This window comes from Triturus cristatus, chromosome 7 (genome assembly GCF_964204655.1).
Source record: "Triturus cristatus chromosome 7, aTriCri1.1, whole genome shotgun sequence".
Classification (NCBI taxonomy): domain Eukaryota; kingdom Metazoa; phylum Chordata; class Amphibia; order Caudata; family Salamandridae; genus Triturus; species Triturus cristatus.
In genome coordinates this window covers 224029966-224050578 of record NC_140590.1, presented here as the reverse complement: position 1 = coordinate 224050578, position 20613 = coordinate 224029966, and the positions used below count along the sequence as shown (strand labels likewise).

Below are 20613 nucleotides of genomic sequence, written 5' to 3'. Positions count from 1 at the left end.
CTGCACCATATTCTAGTAAATATGTTGCAGCCCTGCATTTCTAAAGTGACAAAGTGTGTTGTTGTTAGCCTTCTTGGCTTAGCGACACGCTGAGCCACTTTCTTGTAAATATGCCCCGGAGTGTGTTTATGCATCTTTGGCCGTTAGATGGGCATCCTAATCGCAGTCAGACAGGTAACAGCAGTAACCAGCCTCAGCGGAATTATGAGATCTGTGGGGACACCATTAATCTGTTACCTTTCACTGATGGATTTCAGCTGTTGAAAGCAGCCTAAATCTTCCGGTGAAAGTCTGGCTTTGAATGAGGAGCACCAGGTGAATCGGACCCAGAATTTGCGATTTGCCATGTTATTCCTCATTTTTAAGGTGACCTTCAGAGTCCCACCTGTGCTCCTGGTAATGGAAGATCAACATGCCTCTCACAGTGAGGACGTTAGTGTGTTTGGGAAGGTGAGCCTGGTGCATTGGTGTGCAGCTAGAATTGTAACACCTCCTTTCTTCTGGGTCTGCATCCACACCCTTGGAAGGTATCTGGCAATTGGATCTCAGCCAGTTTCCTGCCTGATCTGTCAAACAAATTGTGACTAGTAGATACCATTTTTACTTCCTGAAATGTGACATTTTTTGTCAAAGGCTTACTTTTAAGTTTCTAAGAATAGAAGGCCAAAAATATACACTTTCAAGATAGACGTGGTGGGAGCTGCAGAAGAAGCACCAGCAATGGACAACACCGCATATGAGAAAGAGAGTCTCCTTGACCCTATGGAGGGCCAGTTTCTCAACGCACCCCCAGACTTTAAGGCTGGAAGCATGGAGATTCCTCACCTTTACGCCTGTGACGTCTCCACTGAAGAAGGGCATGTTAGACCTAGCCGAGGGTCCTTCTCGATGTTCCCACACTACAAGGAAAATTCACTGGTCTACGAAGAAGAAAGCAAGATGCCCATGAATGCCAGCAACAACCACATGGCAGTCACAGAAGCCAACGAGCCAGACTACATGTGCTACTCCATCTTCAGTATCACCTGCTGCTTCCTTCCATTGGGTATTGTTGCTCTCATTTATTCACTGAGGGTAAGGGCTGCAGGCTTCTGCTTCTGCATTAACAAGATTTTGCTTGAGAACCTCTTTCTTCTATTTTGTTGCCACAATTGCAATTATGAGCCAGTGTTTCTAACTTTCTTTTGTTGTATTCCTGACCAGTATTTGTTATGGATCTGGCAATTCTTCATAAGGTGGATGTGTTCCAGCTGGGCGTGTCAACTCAAGTCTGAGAACGATATTGTTTGATTTGTCACATGATGACAATGTTCATATTGAAGGGATCCAGGTGCCGCTGCAAATCTATTTGAAACCAAACTCAAGTTGCGTCTCTCAAATTCAAGCTCAGGGCAACTAAGGCCTGCTGCAGAAGAACCATCGGGCATTACGAGACCCGCACTAATAGTGGTAGATCTGCTCAGATTGTCATAAGGAGAAAGTTTGGGTTTTCTCTCTTCTTGGTGCAAAGGGATTGTACGATGCTCAACCCTAAGTAGTCTGAGTGGTTTACTACGCATAATGTGGGGCAATGATGAAAATATAAAGGGTAATATTTATCATTTTTTCACGCAACGCAGTAAGGCACCTTGCTGAGGTGAGCTGCGTGAAAAGCAAAGGGGAGGAATGAGCACTATCTATCCAGATATGCCACATTCCTGCTCTCTCCTTGCGCTGGTGCACTTTTGGCTGCCTAGCACCAATGCAGGAACCCTACTTTCATGGTTGATGGTGGGATTATTTTTGGGTAGGAATGGACTCCTTCTTGCACACAAATAATCATTTTAGGCTGTTTCATCTTTCTACCTGTGCAGTATAATGCAGCACAAGCAGAAAGAGGAAAAAATTTGAATAGTTAAATATATTTCTCCTCTTTAAGCCTCACCTGGGGAGGCGTAGCATTTTGATGCATTCCTGGGTCTGCCACTCATGGTAAATCTGGGAACGCGCCAAAATCCATGGGTGGAAGCATGGGAAAACTCATGCTCCACCCATGGAATGCCTCTCTGGGACATAGTAACGGAAGGCAGCGGCTTGCACTGTCTTGTATTACTTCAGATTAACCAAGCACTCCATGGCCATGCAAGGTGGCCTCACGTGGCTTGGTAAATCTCATATTGGTTTTGCATTGCCCTTGCGTTACCTTACGTGGCTCAACGGAGATGCAAAAATTGATACATATGCTCCTAATTCCAAATCATGTTCTGCCGTGCATGTGTGTGTGTTGCATTTAGTAGCATATCGTTCTAGAGTAAGAGCTAATGCAAACTTTAACCGTGTCTTGGCAATAATTGGTGTAGCTGCATTTCCCTGACTGAGGGTCTTATTTACAAACCCCTTGCACCACAGACACGTCACTTTTTTCTATATTAAAAGTGGTGATCCTGCGGCGCAAGGGGCTTGTAAAAAAAGCCCCCAAGGGCCTTATTTATTTGAAAGTTTGGCAGACAGGACACCTTTGACCGAGTACCCTATCCGCCAACCTGCTGGTATACCTTCTCTGTTTAGAGTCCAGAAAACGAACATGTTTCCACCAGCGGAGGTTCTGCTGCCTTTCACAGTGGAAACCCATGAATGACGACTCTGTTATTTAATTTCCTTTTTGGGGTCACCGGGGAAAGCTTCGTGGTCGCGAACAGGAAAAAAATCAATCAACCCACACCTGGACCACACCTGGGAGAAATCTGTCAGCCTTTCTGGACCGGGGGAATTTATTTTTAGCTTTTTAAAAACAAACTTAGCTTTGGAATTTTGTGTTTACAAAGCTTTGCTGGCAGGGTGCAGTGAACTTGTCCCTCCAACGACAAAGCTTCAGTGTCTTTTAGGAAAGCGGCTCCTCTGAAGGCACAGGGACCTCTCCACCTGCCTAGACGTGGCTGACCGCCGTCCAAAAGGACAGAGACGTGTATCCCTCCCCTGCCTTAGTTGGATCCAGCAGGGCCTGCCAAGGACTACATTAGCCGCTAAATTCTAATAGCGCATTTTTGCTTTTCATTTTTGGGGAGGTAAGATCTGACCAACCTGTCGGTATCATAATGTTATGCTACATAACATGATTATGGGATTTTATATTCTTTGCGCCCACTTCCGGTCAATCGTTTTCTCTGTGTGTTTAGCCGTATGTCTCTGTTTCATAACATTTATGTAATTACCCCCAGGTCCCTCCGTCCTCGTCCCATTCCTTACAAAGTGGAGATTACTATCTCCGCGACAGAAAAAAAGAACAGGAGCATGCTGGGATACCTAACCCACTCCCTCCCGCTGGGAGTACATAAGCGGTACCAGCCCAGCATGCAGCCTGTTCTTTTTTTCTGTCTTCCGACAGATTAGGACGTGCTGATCTTACCTGTGATTTCTTCGTTGGATGTCTCGTGGGGCTGCTGGGCTGTCCTCGACATCCTCTTCCGCGTCTCCTGGCCTGCTGGGCTTGCTGGGAGTCGCGTTGATTGGCGCCCGGCCCTTTGCGGCTGGGGCGCCGGATGTCCGGATTCCTTCCGGGTTACCGCGCGCGTCCTCCTACGGCTTGGCCTGGCTGGAAGACGCGCTGCTGTGGATGAGATGGGAGCCCAGGGGCTGCGCCGGGCGGTGCTCCTGGTCTCCCTTGGTGTGCTGCTCGCCTCCTTTCCTACCAGTGCCCCTGCTGTTCCTGAGGTTGGTGCAGGGATGATGCTTGATGGGGGTCAATGTCTGATCGGTGGCTGCAGCTGGTGTCTTGGAGGGCGCCTGGGCTGGGTCTTGGGGGCAGGGCGCTTTTGGTGTGCTCTTCCTGCCCCTGTGGTGAGTACCGCATAGCGGTTCCGATTTCTTCCATGCTTGTTCCTCTGTCTCTGTGCTTTGCCTGCTGGGTCTGGCTGTGCACGGTGGGCTGCTTCGGCAGTCTTGGCTGGGGGTCTTGCTTGGCTGCTTCGGGGGTATTCTCGCCGTGCTTGCTGCCTGGCGATTTTTTACTCTGGGGCCTGGCGTCCTCTGGTCTCACCGTTTGCTGGTTGATTCCTGTTGGGGTTTGTCCGTGCTAGCTTCTGGCGCTCCCTGTTCCTGTTTGCTGGGTTGGGGGCGTTGCGTGGCTTTCTGCGCTGTGTCCCTGCCTTGCTTCCCGATGCTGCGGGGGGGGGGGTGCTTCCTCCTCCGGTTCTGGGTTCCCTGTCATCAGAAGCTATAGCTCAATGGTGAGTCTTGTGCCTACGGTTGTAAAGGGTCTCACAGGACAAGGGTTCGAGTCCCGCACACTCTGTCAGAGTGGCATAAGGTGGCAAAGTTTCTCACTCATCTTTAAAGCTCCTTGTTTTCGCTTGCTCGTCGCTTGTTGCTGAATGGCGTCTGGGCGGAGGGGTTGGGGGACGGTCTCTGTTTTATGGGGTTGGCCTGTCCCCCTGGTGGGTGCCGTTTTTCTTTCTTCCATGTGCTGCGCTCTTCTGCTGTGCTGGCCTGCGGCCTTGGCTCCCTGTTTTCCTCTGCTGGGGGTGTGCCGGGGCGGGCGGGTGCTGTGGCTGTCCCCCGTTCCCCTGTGCTCGCTTCTGCTCCCCTGGGCTATTTTCATTTTCTGGTGAGGTTCGTCCTGGTTCGTTCCTCTGTCCTGTGGGCTTCCTGCCTTCCTGCCCTGCGTGCTTCTGTTTCCCCCTGGTTGGTGCTTGGTTGTCTGTTTGCACGGATTCTTCAGCCTGCTGCCTGTCCGCCCTGTTGGTTCCTGCTGTTCTTTTATGGCCAGCCCTGGTGCGTGCCTGTCTGGGTGCCTGCCTGCGGCTCAGGCTGCTGGGCGCTTCTTGCGTCCTTCCAGGGGTGTTGGTGTGGCCCGTGCTCGGGGTGCCTTGTTTTTTTCTGCCCCCCTGTGCCTGTCCGGTGCTCTGAGCTTCAACGTGTGGGGTTTCCTGGCCTGTGGCCTTCCCTCCCTGCTGGCGCCTGCTCCTGTCTTGGTGTTGCGGCTGGGCACGCCAGTGCCCTTGCGTCCGCTCTCTCCTGCCCTCCGGCGTATCTTCCTGCCTGGGTTGGTGGGCTCCTTCCCCGGCAGGTTCCCTGTGGGTGTACTTCGTGCTGGTTGTGGTCGGGGGGGGGTGGGCCTGTGGCCCCCGGTGTTCCCCCGTCTGAGGATCCTCCACTTTGCGCTTGGCCTCTGCTTGTGTTTGGCTGGGTTGCTTCTTGCATCCTGCATCTGGGTCCTTGTTGCTTCCGGACTCCCTGTTTCTTGGGTTCTCGGGGGGGGGGGGAAGGGGCTGTTGTGCCTTCCCTCTGTTCCGGTGGGTCTTGGCCTTGGTTGGCTGTTGACTCCGGGGCTTTCCTGGTGGGCTTTCTGGCTGGTGTTGCTGCTTGCCTCTTCCCTCTTGCCTGGTGCTGTGTTGTGGTGCACTGGGTTGACTGATGGGGTTTGGTTTCCTGTTGTGGTTTCCTTTCCCCTCGTGTCTCTTCTTTGTGGCTTGCGGTCGTTTGCCTCTCGCTGCCGCTCCTTTGCCTCCTGTGGTGGCTGGGGGTTTTGGGTCTTCCTTGGCTTCTGCCTGGGTGGTTCCTTGTTTCTTGGGTGCACTGCTTCTGGGCCTCTCCCTGTTTATGGGTTCGGGTTGCCCTGTGCCCTTCTTTCATGCTTTGGGTGCCGCTCCCGATGTCCTCCTCGCCGTGCCTTATCTTGGGCTTGGCCAGTGGTTTTGTTGGTGGGACTGCCGGTTGTGGTCTAGCCTCCCGTAGTGTGTGGGCCACGTTGCTACGTCCCCGCTCCTCTTTTCGGCCTTGTGCTGGTGGTTGGCTTTGCCTGGGTCCTGGGGCTCTGGTTTTCCCCTTGTGGGCCTTTTCCTTGGGCTTGGGGGTTTCTCGCTCCCGTACGGCCTGCTTTCGGCCTGTGGTGTCTCTGGCCGTTGCTCTTGCTGGCTCTGCATGCTTTGTTCTTCCCTTTTTGGGTGTGTGCCCGCTCCCCCCGGGGGTTGTGCGCCTTTGGTTTCTCCGGGCTCCTCTCCTTTGGTTTGGGGGTGCCGGGGGTGTTCCGGGGTGCTGATGTGTTTCCTCCCTCCGGTCCTTGTTTTTGGGCCTGCCTTTGCGGATTCCCTGCCTGGGTCCCTGCCTGGGTTCTTCCCTGGCCGCTCGTTCTCTGGTGCTTTGGGCCTCTTTTTGGCCTCTTGCTGGCCGGTGGTTCTGGCCCTGTTGGTCTGGGTGCCGGGTTGGTCCTGTGTTCTTTCCTGAGCTGCTCCTTTGCGCCTGGCTGGTGTGCTGTGACCTCTGTGTTGGTTGCCAGTTGTGGCTTGCCTGTCTCCCTCTCTGTTCCCCGGCTGCTTCTCCTCTCTTGGTGGCTTGGCTTGCTTTGGTGCCGGTCCCTGGTCCCTTCTTGTTTGGGGTTTTTGGGTTTGGGTCGGTTGACCCTTTGCCTCTCCTTTCGGGTTCTGCTGCTCCAATTTGGGGCCTCCGGGCTGGCTGGCTTGTCCGTTGTCCGGTTGGCTTCTTGGGTCTTCTGGGCTGCCTGCGTTGTTGGGCTGTTGGCCTCCTTGTTGGTCGTTCCTGTTTCGCCCCTTTTTGGGGTACACCTTAGGAGGATCCTTGGTGTCCTCCTGACCTATGGGTCGGCTCTTGGTTGGTGGGGGTTTCTCCTTTCCGGTTCTGGGGTTTATTTCCCCGATTCTGTGTTCGGCCCTTGGTTGTTCTCTCCTGGCTGTTCGCTGACCGTGTGTGGAGTCTGCTTTGGGTGGCGCTTGTTGCTCTCCCTGGCCTTGCTTAGGTGGGTTCCTGGGTTCGTGTCCCTGTGTCTCCTGCCTTTGGTTGCCTCGGTCCTGGCCTTTTGACTGGTTCCTGTGACCGGGTTTTTTTTCTCCCGACGTGGCGGCCTTGGCTGCGGCCTTCCGGTGTCTCTGCTGGGGTTGACGGCTTGTCTTCCTGCCTTTTGGCCTGGGCCTTCTGTCCTTTCCTCTTCTGTCTTTGAGGCTCTGCGGGTGTCTTCCCCTGATGTGTTGGGGTTGGTCCTGTGAATGGTCGCGCTCGGTGTTTTCCGAGTTTGACGTGCCTCTTCGTTCTCCTCTTCATTCCCCTCGCCTCTTGGTGTGGTGTTTGTGGATTGGTCCGGCTGTGGGTCGCCTTCTTCTCTGTTCTGGGGGGTTCGCTCTCTGGCTTGCCCTACTATGTTCCTTCCTGGGTCTTTGGCGTGTCTCCCCGTGCGTCATGCTCTCGGGTGCTCTGCGTTGGGCCTGGTTGTGCTGTTTTGTCCCATTTGCTGCAGCTGCTTGGTGCTGCCTGGGGCTGTGGGCTTCTCCCTTGGTGGTTTTTCTCCCGGGTTGTTTGTCCTTCCTGGTTGGATTGCTCCTTTGGGGCGCTTCCGCTTCTCCGGGGTTCCCTTTCCCTGGTGGTTAGGGGTGGTGGTTTCTCTTTCTGCCCCTCTGGGGGTTTCCTTGGGTCTTGCTTCTGAGTGCGGGGCCTCCTTCGGGCTTTCCTGGGGGGTCTTGTGTTCGTTTGCGGTCCTTTCTTGCTAGTCCCCTGCTTCTTTTGGGGTCTGGGTTCTTTTCGGCTTGGTTGGAGGCATGGCTGGTTGTGTTCTCCTGCCTGCTTTTCTTGTGGGCTCCCTATTGCTTCTGTTGGGGTCCGTTTTTCTCGGTCTGGTGACCCTAGCTTTGGTGGGGTTCCGGTAGGCCGGGTTCTCTTATTGGTATTCTCCACTTTGTAAGGAATGGGACGAGGACGGAGGGACCTGGGGGTAATGTCCTATTACTTACCGGTAATCTTCATTACTCCTGGTCCCGTAGTCCTCGTCCCATTCCTTACTTCCCTCCCTCCCTCCCTGGCGGCCGGCCTTCCGGTTGTTGGCTTGGTATTTTCAGGCTGCATGCTGGGCTGGTACCGCTTATGTACTCCCAGCGGGAGGGAGTGGGTTAGGTATCCCAGCATGCTCCTGTTCTTTTTTTCTGTCACGGAGATAGTAATCTCCACTTTGTAAGGAATGGGACGAGGACTACGGGACCAGGAGTAATGAAGATTACCGGTAAGTAATAGGACATTAATGTACTCTGGAGGCCTTATGTAATGTAAAGGGCTCTGAGTACGCGCTACATAAAAACGCATAAATAAATCTTGCCAGCCTTATGACGCCTGTTGCTTTCATTTCCTTTCCCATACTATTCTTTGTTGGCTTCTTTTACTCATCATTGATCCTTCTTGTGTATTGGTGTGAAGCCCCCACTAACGGCACTAGTGATAGGCATTAGCTGGTCCAATCGATCTTGCCTGCAACACTCGGTTGCAGAGCTTTTGGTAGGTGGAGTTTTTTGTAACTATTCCCTTGTTACACCAGCATTACTTTTTGATAACATTCTTATCCATTGGCAATGCTAAATCCATGAATTTGTGAAGGGCCAGTGCTTGTCTGAACTGGCGAGTTTTCCAGGTGTATCCAAACTGTGGGAGAGGATTCCTGTAGTTTTTGCTTGAGCATTTCCTCACATAGTTTAGACCCCTCCTTCCAGGACTTTTTGTTTTGCTGAATTTTTCTCTTGCTAGCCTTCTTTTAGTGGATGCTTACTCCACCTAATTTCTTTCCTTAAAAAAAACTTTACAGCTTCACAGACATATAGAATTTTTGATTGGATTCTATGAGAATTCTTCGTTGACATAGTCAGATTATAAAGACTCCTGTAGGCCTGTTTATTAATCTACCAGCGTCACAAAATGCATAACTTTATTGACAGCTTTCTGCAGCAGTTTTACCGTTGCATTGTACTGTATCCAATTTAAGGGTATTCACTTCACCAACTTCGGAAAGAGGAAATGTTGCTCTGTACTGAAGGGGCTGGAAAATTATTTCAAGTTGATCACAAATCAGCCCACTGAAGATAGAGGCAGCAAGCCTATGGCTTTTGGAAATCCCACCCAATGCCTGGAAAAAAGCAGTAAATAAACAAGTCTGTGAAACATCCTTTGCTCAAGACATTAAGGGCCTTTGTTCAAGTTCTAACCTAGAGCCACTGAACTAATAATTTTTATGAGACTTACAAAATTACACATTGCTGATTTTAATCCAGCAAGGGCACGCAAGGGGGAAAACACAGAATGTAGGCTGTGCTCCTTCCCACAGGAATCCTGGCTGCACCTACTATGCTGCTGCCCCAAACTGAATAATGAACGTCAGCGCCTCCTTAATCCGATCTGGACTGTGCATCTAGCAAAGACCGGCAGAGAAGCCTCAGTCTTGTGCTTTTCCAAATCAAAGACTTTAGCAAGATTGGGGTAATTCACGCACCTGATCAGGATTGCCCTAAAGGACTTGCAGGAATGCAATCTGGCTCCGGTAACTGACACGCCAGATCTCGCTGAAGCAAGCGGGCTGGTCCCCGACAGGCACCGAGGAGTACCACTCTTTTAATCCGAACTATCAATCCGAGTATTTTTTAAATGTTGTAACAATTTGCTTTTAATCAAAAATAAATTTTGAAAAACACTGGGGACTGTATAACGTGCCAAGGGCATAGGGCTGAGCACAAAGCCAAGAGGTGGATGGGTAGGGGAGGGTGCCGGGGCAGGAGGGAGGAACTGTTTAGCCTAATTATGATCGTTTTTAAAGATGTTTTTGCTTTTACTGTAATGATTTTAAATGATCGAACAGTTAATAAAATTCAATACTCAATGTTATTAGCTTAGTAAACTATATCTGCTGGGCTGTTTTTTCGCAGCTCTTTCAAAAAAAATATTTTTATTGAATTAAACAACAACAAGTCACGTATTAATGCAAGAGACATGGGGCATTTTAGGATCACTTACAATTATCAACCCAATAAGACAGTCCGTTCTATCCTGGTGCATTTTCACGATGCCTTTCTGTCCATTGCATCTCGAGTTCGGTTGTTGGGGACACACATATTTCTCCTTGGTAATTATTCCACTTGCCCCACTTCCTATCCCATTTCTTCGGGCACCCCCTCAGCTTTAAACACCTCCTTTTCCGCAATCATACACTTGTCATACTCTCTGATCCACATCCGGAGCGAGCAATGTGTAGCCTAGTGTCATAAACTGTTGTTTGATTTCAGTGAGGTCAGTCGGCTCCCATATATTGAGGAGACCTAGCCGAGGTGTAAGGGTGTGTTGTTTTCCCAAGTCCTCTAGGATGTGTTCCGTGGCACCCTCCCATATGGGCCTCACCCCCGGGCAGTCCCACAGCATGTGGTAAAGAGATGTGTCTTGCTAACATCCCCTAAGACAATGTGCACTGGTCTTCGAACCTATCTTTGCCAGGGTTACACCAGTTAAGTAAGATCTATGTAGAATTTTTAGCTGGATGAGGCGGTAACAAAGTGTTATGGCAGCCTCACGAGGGGACATCAATGCCGCCTGCCAGTCCTCTTCATCAATGGGTCCGAAGTACAACTGCCACTTCTCCCGGAGTTTATGAAATGTATCTGGTAGGTTATTACATAGTTTTTTGTATGTAAGGGAAATGGCCTTGGTGAACAATGGTCCGTCCAGAAGCCTGTCCTCTAACGGGGAAGAGACTGGGATGTTCGTCATGTCTGTGATAGCTGCAGTGAGGGCGTGTCGGATTTGTAGGTATCGGAACACCTCCCCATGGGCCAGATCGTACGACTTCTGTAGGTCGTCGAACTTGAGAAGAGCACCATTTTTAACCAAGTCTCCTATTGTCGAGATGCCTATTACGTCCCATTTGTTGAACCCGGAATACCTGCAGAGAAGCCCTAATCTCTGGGTACACCATAGGTGTGTAGCCTTGGTGAGGGTCTGCACCCAACCCAGACGGGAGTTTGCCAGGTGCCATATCCTCACCGTGTGAGTTGTGGGGCCAACATAACGGCCTCTTCGAACCTTGGAATACAGTGCCTCCAGATACCCCGCCCTCCCCATCTGATATCTGTCCAACATATATGCTGGGTCCATCGGGGATCTATAAATCCAGTGGTTTACCACCACCAACTGTGATGGCCAATAATACAGACAGAGATCCGGGAGGGCAATGCCGCCATCATACCACCCTTTCTTTAACTTTTTCATAGCTATTCGAGGGGATCCACCATCCCATAGCAGTGTTCTAATTTCGCTTTCGACCCCGGAGAAATAGGCGTCAGGGCCCCTGTGGGGGCAGTTTTGAATGATATATAGAAACCTAGGAAGGGCCAGCATCTTAAAAAGTGACACTCGCCCGATCAGGGACAGAGGCAGGGAAAGCCAGTGTTTAACATCCGCCCGTAGTCTAGTCAGAGGGGCCGCGAGATTACGGTCGTAATAAAGATGGGGGTACGTAGTTACAAAGATCCCCAAATACCGGAAGCCTTCCAACGCGACCTCCACCAAACATCCAGAGGGGAGTCAGGGAGCCTGGCCCCTTAGAACGAACAACACAGATTTACTCCAGTTTATGGCGTACCCCGAATATTTCCCGAAATTTGTGAAAACGTTTAACACCTCATGAAGGGATCTGTAAGGGGACGCCAGGTAGAGCAATATATCATCTGCATATAATGATATTCTATCCTTGTGGTCTTCCGCCCATTTCAAACCGCTCACCATAACATCACGTCTGACCCATGCAGCCAGTGGATCTAGCATTAGAGAAAAGAGCAGTGGGGAGAGGGGGCAGCCCTGTCTAGTTCCCCGTTTTAATGGGAAGGATCTTGAGGTGTAATTATTTACTCTGACCTGTCCCCGAATATATACGTGTATAACAACCTCACCCAGCCTATGAATTTGGGTCCAAAGCCCATACGTCTTAGTACCTCAAATAAGGAAGTTGTTGTAGTACTTAAATAAGGAAGGCCATTCGATGGAATCAAACGCCATCGAGGCGTCCAGTGAGAGGACAACAGCGTCCTCCTCGAGAAACTCACGACACGCTATAACATTGTGGAGGCGTCTGATGTTTAGCACCGTGTTCCTCCCGGGCATGAAACCCGATTGGTCTGGGTGGACCAGTGAGGAAATGACCGCTATCAGGCGTAGAGCAAGAACTTTTGCTAGGATCTTTGCTTCCGCGTTTATTAGGGAAATGGGACGGTAGAAGCTGCAGGCATCCATGGGTTTACCTGATTTCCTAAGTACTACTATGGACGCCAGCCGCTGGTCCTCTGGTAGGAGCCCTGCTTCATAGCTTTCTTCAAACATGGCTCGCAGATGGGGAACCACCTGGGTAGCCGCCACTTTGAGGAATTCTATGGGGATCCCATTGGGTCCCATCGCCTTTCCTGACTGAATCTTACTTATTGCTTGCTGGATTTCTAGATCTGTCAAGTCTCGATCTAGTGCCTCTTTGTCGCTATCAGACAATGTTGGTATGTCGCTATCTGCCAGGAGTGGACGGTAGTCCTCCGTTGTGTATGAAGTGGACGGAGTGTATACGTGTTCCAAGTGATCAGCGAATGCATTCTCGATGTCCCTTGGATGAGTGACCTGCACCCCATCCTCCAGAGTTAACTGGGGCACCCATTTCTCCACCTGCTCTCTCCTTTCCAGCCATGCCAGCAATTTCCCGGCACTGTCTCCCAGATCATATAAAGTTACCGCTTCTTGGTGTAGCCCACCTTGAGGGCCAGGGACTGACCCTTCACCACCGCCTTGAATGCCTCCCATATTGTTTGCGCCGAGTCTACTGAACCTACATTTTCTAGAAAATAATTAGTAGTGTGGTCAAGCAGTTCCTCCTTTATGCCAGGAATTGTCAGCAGCCAGGGACTGAGAGTCAGTACAGTGCGTTGTTGACGCTCAAAAAGTGTGAAGTCCACTGTCACTGGGGAGTGGCCTGAGATACCTCTCGGGAGTGACGGGGGGTTTTGGAAGTGGCGGATGGACTCCGACTGTGTTAAGAAGTAATCAATGCGGGAGGAGCTCTTGTGGGCGTTAGAATAGTAGGTGTACTGGACACCATCCGGTTGGAATGTACGCCAAACATCTACTAGACCCAGGGCCTTGGCGAACTCTTCCATATGCATGTGAGGTCGTGTCGACTGTCTGGGTGGATGTCTATCACTGCTGTCATCCATAGTCATGTTAAAATCCCCACCCAATATGAGCGTGCCGATGGGAAGATCCGTTAATATCGTCCTTTACCCATCGCCGGGGGGAGGTACACCGAAACCACATTCAGTATGCTCCCCTCCCATTGCACCTCTGCCACTGCAAACCTGCCTCGTGGATCTGCCCATGTACACCTCACCATGAGTGCCGCACTCTTTTTGATCAAGATATCCGTGCCCCTAGAACCCGAGGTGAAGTCCGCATTCACCAACAGCTTGTATCCCCATCTGTTGAGGGCTTTGCATTTATTAACCACCATGTGTGTCTCCTGGAGGAATACCAGGCCAGGGGCCTGCCGTTTTAGGTATTGCTGCACTATCCCCTGCTTAATTTTGTCACCCATGCCGTACACATTCCACGTCATTACTAGAATTGATTTGACCCTATTAGCTCCTGCCATCAGATGTCACTAGTCTCGTACATGAATGCACCCATGTCTCCAGGAGCGGAATTACTGCATCTAGGAGGCAAATCTCCACCCACCAATCTCTGCCTGCCCTACAGTGTACAGAAAGTTCAACCCAGTGTATAGCCAACTCAGCTACAAAGTGACTGTTTCTAGAGATCCTATAACCTCCCCTCAGTGTGCCTGTGACTTGAGAACTTAAACCCCCAAAACATCTCAACCCCTCTCCCGAAAATTGCCTCCCCTCACCCCTCCCTGCCCCCCTGCCTGTGGATCTCGAACTACCCACTCCCAAACTAGGCAGAGTGCCTCTCTCCCCCCCAAAGTACTCATGGGTGTTGGCTAGCAGCTCACACTCCCTCGCCTTGTCGTAGTTTTTGTGTTGTTTTAAAGAAATGTTCACCGCCTGCTTTGTGATACATCACCGTCTACCCTGACCAGCCACCCAGTGTCTTTGACTCCTGCCACCACTTATCTGCGAACTGGTCCACGTCAATCCATGTCGAGGTTCAGGCTATACCGCTGTGCGACGTCCCACCCTGTGCCACCAAGGAGGTGCCTTCTTCTTGCTCCATGCCGTGCGTAGAATTGGGTGGACGGGGTCCTCCATTCCAACCCCTTCACGGACCCTCGTCTCTCCTCCACCCTTCCATCCAGTCCCATGCTTCCTCCGGGGTGGAGAAGAACCACGTCTTCCCCTCCGATTCCACTCGCAGTTTTGCAGGAAATTGCATTGCGTATTTCACTTCACGCTGCCTGAGTTCTTGTTTAACAGCCATAAAACTGCGCCTTTGGGCCTGAACCTTCGCTGTATAGTCAGGAAAAAATTTAACCACACTGTTGTCAAAGTGGTGGATTAGCTCTGGCTGTCTGCAGGACTGCATCTCTGTCTCTGAAATTGTAGACCCTCGCTATTAGCGGACGTGGAGGGGCCCCAGGCTTGGGTCGACCCCCCAGCACCCTGTGGGCCCTTTCAATGGAGAAGTAGCCAGACAGTCATTTGGGCTGGAGATGCTTAGTGATTAGCTCTTCAGCGTATAGGTCCGCGGCAGGTCCTTCTGCGCGTTCCGGAACCCCCAAAATGCAGATGTTATTTCTTCGTGCTCACCCTTCGTAGTCGTCCAGCTGTTTGGCCATCGCGGCTTGTCGAGTTTGTAATTCGGTGACTTGTTGTTGAAGCTGGGAGGTGTCCGCCTGCAATGTCGCCGTTGTGTCTCCCAGACTTCTAACTTTACCGTCCATTTTGAGAAAGTCTGCCCTGAGGAGGGACACCTCCACGTTCACTGAGTCTATGCGAGCTTCCAGAGAGGTACGTACCCCCAAGATGGCCTCCATGATATCATGCAGTGTGAGGTCCGCCTGGGGCGATGGGCCGCGCTTTCCCTCAGGGGCTTCTGTAAGCTCTTTCTCGTGCTCCTCCCCTGTCTTCGTCCACGCAAATTTGGGAAGCTTAGCTTGGGCTGTAGCTTTAGATCCCTTCCCACTTGCCATTCTGGTTCGGCAACTGTCCCACACCCGTGGCCAACCCCAGTAGTCCCTGGTGGGAGATCAGAGCCCCCGGCGGCCTGTCGGGTTTCTCAGGGGCCGGCCCTCTCAGGGTGTCCGGGATTTGTCAGCCGGCTGAAGCCCTCAGTTCGACACGGTCCTCTGTGTTGCCGCGTCTCCTTCCGGTGCAGATCCGGTCGTTTCACCGTGGCCCCTTGTTCACTGTATGTCGACGAAATGGCACTCTTCACCCCTGGGGCTTCTTGCCTGGCTCACTTCAGCACCTGCTGTACTGGGCGCTACCAAGACCCTGTGCAGAGCGCCCACGTACTCCCACGGTGCACCGCCAAACCCCACAGCACCGGGTATTAAAATGCGTTACTCAGGAGAGGGGGCCTCCCGGGATATCACCTCCTTCGGTCCTCCTGTGGAGTGTATGGTTTGGCTGCTGTTCAGCTGCTGAAATCGCCAAGGGCACAAGGGGGATGTGGGCATCCAAGACGCTGATGAGGCCTCGCTCCCGCCGGGGCCTTGATTTACAGACTGGCCAGCCGGATCTCCAGGTGCCACGCTCCCTCCCCGCACTCACCGCCTCTCCCTCTGCCAGGACTGTCTCCGCTGGTACTGCCCACTGCTCCGCGGCGTCACCTTGGGCTCCGGACCCTCAGAATGCTGTCAATCCACGCCGGTGAGCTGGGTAGTCCGGACGCTGCGAATCTCGCTTGGTCTGCGGGACACGACCGGCCAATTATGGCGCTGCCGCCATCTTGCACACTCTCCCTGCTACCGGTCCCGTCTACGTTCCGCCATATGGGCACTGTGAGGCCCTGTTATACCTCCCACTATGTCTCTGGAGTGCAGGCACTCGGTCCACTTCAGTGTATTAGATCGGGCACACAATCTGTTCAGGATAATTAGCGGATTCTTCGCGAGCGCTGAGGAGCCTCTCTAGCGAGCCGCCATTCGCCTCGGCTGTTGGCCACGCCCCCCCCCTTTTTCGCAGCTCTTGAGCTGCTTCCCTGTTTCCTTGGAAAATCTACTCATCATGGGCTGAACCAGTAATTTTTAAAGAACTTCCTCACACCCTAACACTATGTCAATTGTGGCAATGCTATTCTGGGTGTCTCATTGCTTAGAGCCAGAGGCCTAGTAAGGTCATCACAATGTAATTGCTAGTTTTTAACAAACCATGTAAATATATGAAAGTAAGTAGATGACTATACAACCACAATCAACACTACAGATCCGTGCACATAACAATACGCAGTAATAGTTTTCCAGATATGGCAGGCTGATTAATTTTTGTGAGATGCAGAGTTTTTGGCCATCCTTAATTGATTCTCCACAATGTCTTCACTATCTAATGATCAAAGGTCAAATCTGCACACAAATCAAAACAGGAATAAGTCATTAAAAGATGCAGCTGGGTTTCAGCATTAGGGGTACCACCAAACCTACAGACACAGCCACTGCGTGCGACAATAGACCTGGAACTAGTGCAAATACAACAAGCATTGGCAAATTCAATAGGTAGTTATTGGCTTTGCCAATGTCTTTTAGCAATGTTGTACAGCAGCGGTACATGATCAGCTTAGCAGAAGTGAAGCTCCTGTCATGTAGTTCCTACTAATCCGTCGGATCTGCGCATTGTTTGGACAACATAAACTAGGGGCTTAGTGGCAAGACTGATTTTGGACACCTCCACAGGATTTGTTAGCCTATAGACCAGCTAGCTCCCGGTGCCACCATAAGCTCTCCTAACCTTACCAGGGAGCAAAGGGTTTCTGGCAACCACTGAACATGACAACCCTGACACCTCAGGGATCATGGAAACAGTACAGAACCTTTCACTCAGTCATTCGTGCTCACTTATTCTCAGAGAAGTATACAGAGAATACACGGTGGATGTTTTCAATATATTTATTGAACCAACCTTATTCTTGAATGGAATAAATGTATTTCAATGATTAACAGAATCAGAGAAATTGATTACAAGCAGCAAAAGTGTGAAAAGTGGATATAGTTCTACCATGGTGCTAAAACAATGTTTATATGCTGACATATAGAACAAGACAATAATCAAAAGTACTCCTATTATGCGAACTCTACTCTAAGTGTATCTAGAGTGTGTGTAGGTACAGAGGCAAGAATCCCCCCAAGGTACACTCCAAACCCATTACCTGGTGGGAGAGAATGAAGGACTGCATCTTGGTCACAAACTGGACAGTCCTCATGAGATGTCAGACCGCTGTGTGGTGAATTCTCAGCATGTACGGACCTCCGGTGTTAGCTGGAGTGCCTCCTCTGCTAATCTTTTGGGATGCTCATCTTTTATAGTAGAAAGCTGCCATGCGATGTGCGTATAGATTAGGGATGGCATGAATAAGTAAATAGCCCTGTTGCCCCATTAATGAAGATAGAGAGGACATTTGTACATAGTGCAAAAACAGACCTTGTACATGATGTTTAGGGCATTGTGATAATGATGTGCAACGCTTGTTGTTTAAACAAGTTTAGATTCAGGGAAACTAACCCAACATTGTTGAGCATGCAAATATGTGCAAAAGGTTACTGCTGAAAAATAGGACAATGTAAGAAATAAGCTGATTCGCTACATGGGCCTAACTCGCTCGGGACTATAACACCCACTCCTCATACTAAGGGTAGATACATAAAAGCTATGTATAAAGCTAGCAGGACATTTGAAAACCGTTAAAAACTATTCTTTAAAACATTTGAAAGCTACCTAGAATCATTTCAAGTAGTCAGCAAAGCCTGATACGTAAGCTAAAAAAAACTTCAAGCTGATACAAAATCATCTAAAAGCAAGCTTCCATTAAAAATATGTCATAAAAGCCTTAGAGCTAATATACTGTTTGAAATCCCAAGTACTCAGAAAGCCATGGTGCCTAGAAGAGAGAGAGAGGAAAAAACAAAAGTTGTTTTGGTTTGTTTTGTTTAAAAACAGGCCAAATTTTTCACACGGAAAAGCCAATTTTGTTTTATGGGTTCCGAGTGGTTGGCACAATATCGCTGTTGCCCTCAACCGCAGACGACGATCCCAGAGACGCCCCTCAAAGCAGGTATATGGAGCAAAGATGATTCCATCCAATTCTGACAGCAGCCACTGAGGGAGGTGTTGTTACCACAAGTGATCTGCAAAGCCGTTGGTCACATCACTAGGAGCTGAAGCATTTCAGGGTGGTTATAAGAATGCATTCATAATCAGTGGAATACGCTGGGTACACAAATACACATGGGCCTTTAAGGGGGTCCATCAGTACTTCAATGTCTGGAGATGCAACCAAGTCTGATCTAAGACACATATCCAGGATGCATTTGTGGCTGCAAAGCAGAGGCTGTATGCAATCAAGCCAGACAGCCCTGAAGGAGAAGAACCGATGCTCATTTAATTCTTAAGGCCGAGTTGTGCCAGAGCAGTATACCATGTACTCACGGTAACGCAGAACCAGCAGTGCTGTCTCCATTCTGGGTTGAACAGGAAAGTTCATTGCGGAGAAGAAAAATTAAAATCAGAATTCCTGCCACAAGTAGCAGGACAAGCAGGAGTCCTCCAAAAACGCTTTGCAACACAGAGTGTATGAAAGATGGTATAGCTCTGAAAATCATCTGAAAGGTGCTAACCAAACCAGAGCCGATACATGTTAAAGATATGCTGGAACAGCTTCCCAAAATGCAGCGGGAAGTTAGTGTGGAGTAGTGTCTGCATCTCAGAAGTGGATCTTGCAACCTAAAGATCCCTGTGCGAGCAGGTGGAAACAGTTTGTGTGTGCAACAAGTCACTATGGAATTCACCATCTAGACAAGAGATACCTGGTTCTATTCCACAGCAACCTTGATCAGTCAGCATCAAATGGCTCCCATTCAGGATTCGCCTGAACACTGGATGAATCACGGCAGCTGGAAAAACCTTTAGATAACAAGACAAGTTCGCTACTGGAGCATTTCATGCCCCGTGGAGAGAAATTTCCTTGCAGACTAAGGAACTGCTTAGGGCATCCTTACAATCAGAAAGACTAAGGAAAACCTCTGTGTCCCCATTCCTGCAGCTAAACCTGAATGGTTATTCCCAATACTCAGGCACATAACCTTCCCCTAGCACTTCATATCAGCCTGCATGTTAGTATGAGAGACAGTTTTGGAATTGGAAAGTCATGACAGGTGACCATAGATTATCCAGTCAGGTGACGGTGTCTCAGTCACGGTAAAAGGTAATTGGTCTAATTTTTCAATGTGCAACATGGTGTATTTCACACCTCAGCGTACCATTATTATCTGTCTTTCTGTTAGATCGTATGCTGAAAACAGATTTGTACTATTGACTTACCATTATGGGACGTGGCCAGGACGTAACGTTTGTAACGTCCACTTTGGTGTCACGATTGACCGTTATTGTGGTTGTCCATGTTGTAAAATAGGCATGTCTTGCTGTACGATATCAATTGCGGAATACACTATGTGCCCAGTAAATAAATCCTGGATGATAATGTGGTCCTACTGTTGTCAACCACAGCCAATGCCTTTTCTAAGTTAATCCTCTTGATCTCGCGCAATCTTTCAGCAGCTTCCTGTTGAGAAATGTTCAACAGCTCGTTGTATATGCCTTCCAAAAAGTGCTTTTTACGTGGGGACCTAATAAAAAATCCTTGAGATCCAAGTCATTAGAAAGAAGGGGCAAGTGTGGCTTCACCTGGGAAAGTGTTGAGGTCTTTCGCCAATTTAGGCATAACTTTCCAACACTGTATGACGTCACCCCCCAAATATACATATCACTGATCAGGACAATTGATCCTAAACCCTTCCAATTGGGATCTGATGAGTTAAGAGAACCATGGTATCTAGTGTATCCTCACTGAAGTGTGTTCAGTGCTGCCAATTCTCGTAGTGTGAGAATACGGGGATACACAGTGTGTTCAAATCCTTCAATTCTGCTATACCAAGACATGAAGGTCCTATTTACAAAGAATTAACACAGCGCAGTGCTGCAAGGCAATTGGCTGCGCCGCGCTCGGTTAATTCCGATGCACAGGGGTTTTTCATATTTACAATGATATGACAGATCCCTTTGCTCTCCCCTGCGCTGGCACACAATTAGCAGCTATGCACCCAAGCAGACAACCTTGCACCATGGTGCAAGGATGTAGGCGTCACGTGAATAATTGTTTATGTGCTGGAAGGTTCCCCTTCCTGCACATAAACAATCTGAAATGGTGTTTTGAAACTTCTATGTGTGCTGCATTAGCACACACAAAAGTTGAAAAACATATTTTTTTAAAATGATTGTTTATGTGCAGGAAAGGACACCTTCCTGCACATGAACAATCACAAGAGGTGATTTCTCCTCGTTGTATGTGTGCTGCAGAATGCAGCATGGATAGAGAGAGGAAGGAAATGAGGAGAAATGAATACATTTCTCCTCGTTGCACCTTCCTGTGCCTCCCATGGGGAGGCATAACATTCAGACACATTTCATTGTTTACGATTTCTCGTAAATCTGGGATGTGTCAGGTTTAATGGGACGCCTCTTTCACGCAAAGTGCTGCATGTAAAGAGGCCATATTTACAAGGGCAAGAAAAGCCATGCAGGGTGGCTTTTCGTGTCCTTGTAAATATGGGGCAGCAAAACGCCATGCTGGGAACGTCACAAACAGGGGGCTTGTAAATAAGCTCCGAAGTTTGTTGCACTG

General features: G+C 49.7%; 1 protein-coding gene across 1 annotated transcript in view; it reads left to right on the top strand.

The window, feature by feature from the left end:
* Positions 1 to 708: 708 nt before the first annotated feature.
* Positions 709 to 20613, top strand: part of LOC146809270 (uncharacterized) — a 47006-nt gene continuing 27101 nt past the window's right edge. The window contains exon 1 of the mRNA XM_085614329.1: positions 709 to 1074. Coding sequence (XP_085470455.1) covers positions 721 to 1074 — 354 coding nt within the window. The 5' untranslated portion in view covers positions 709 to 720. The remainder of the gene's footprint in view (positions 1075 to 20613) is intronic.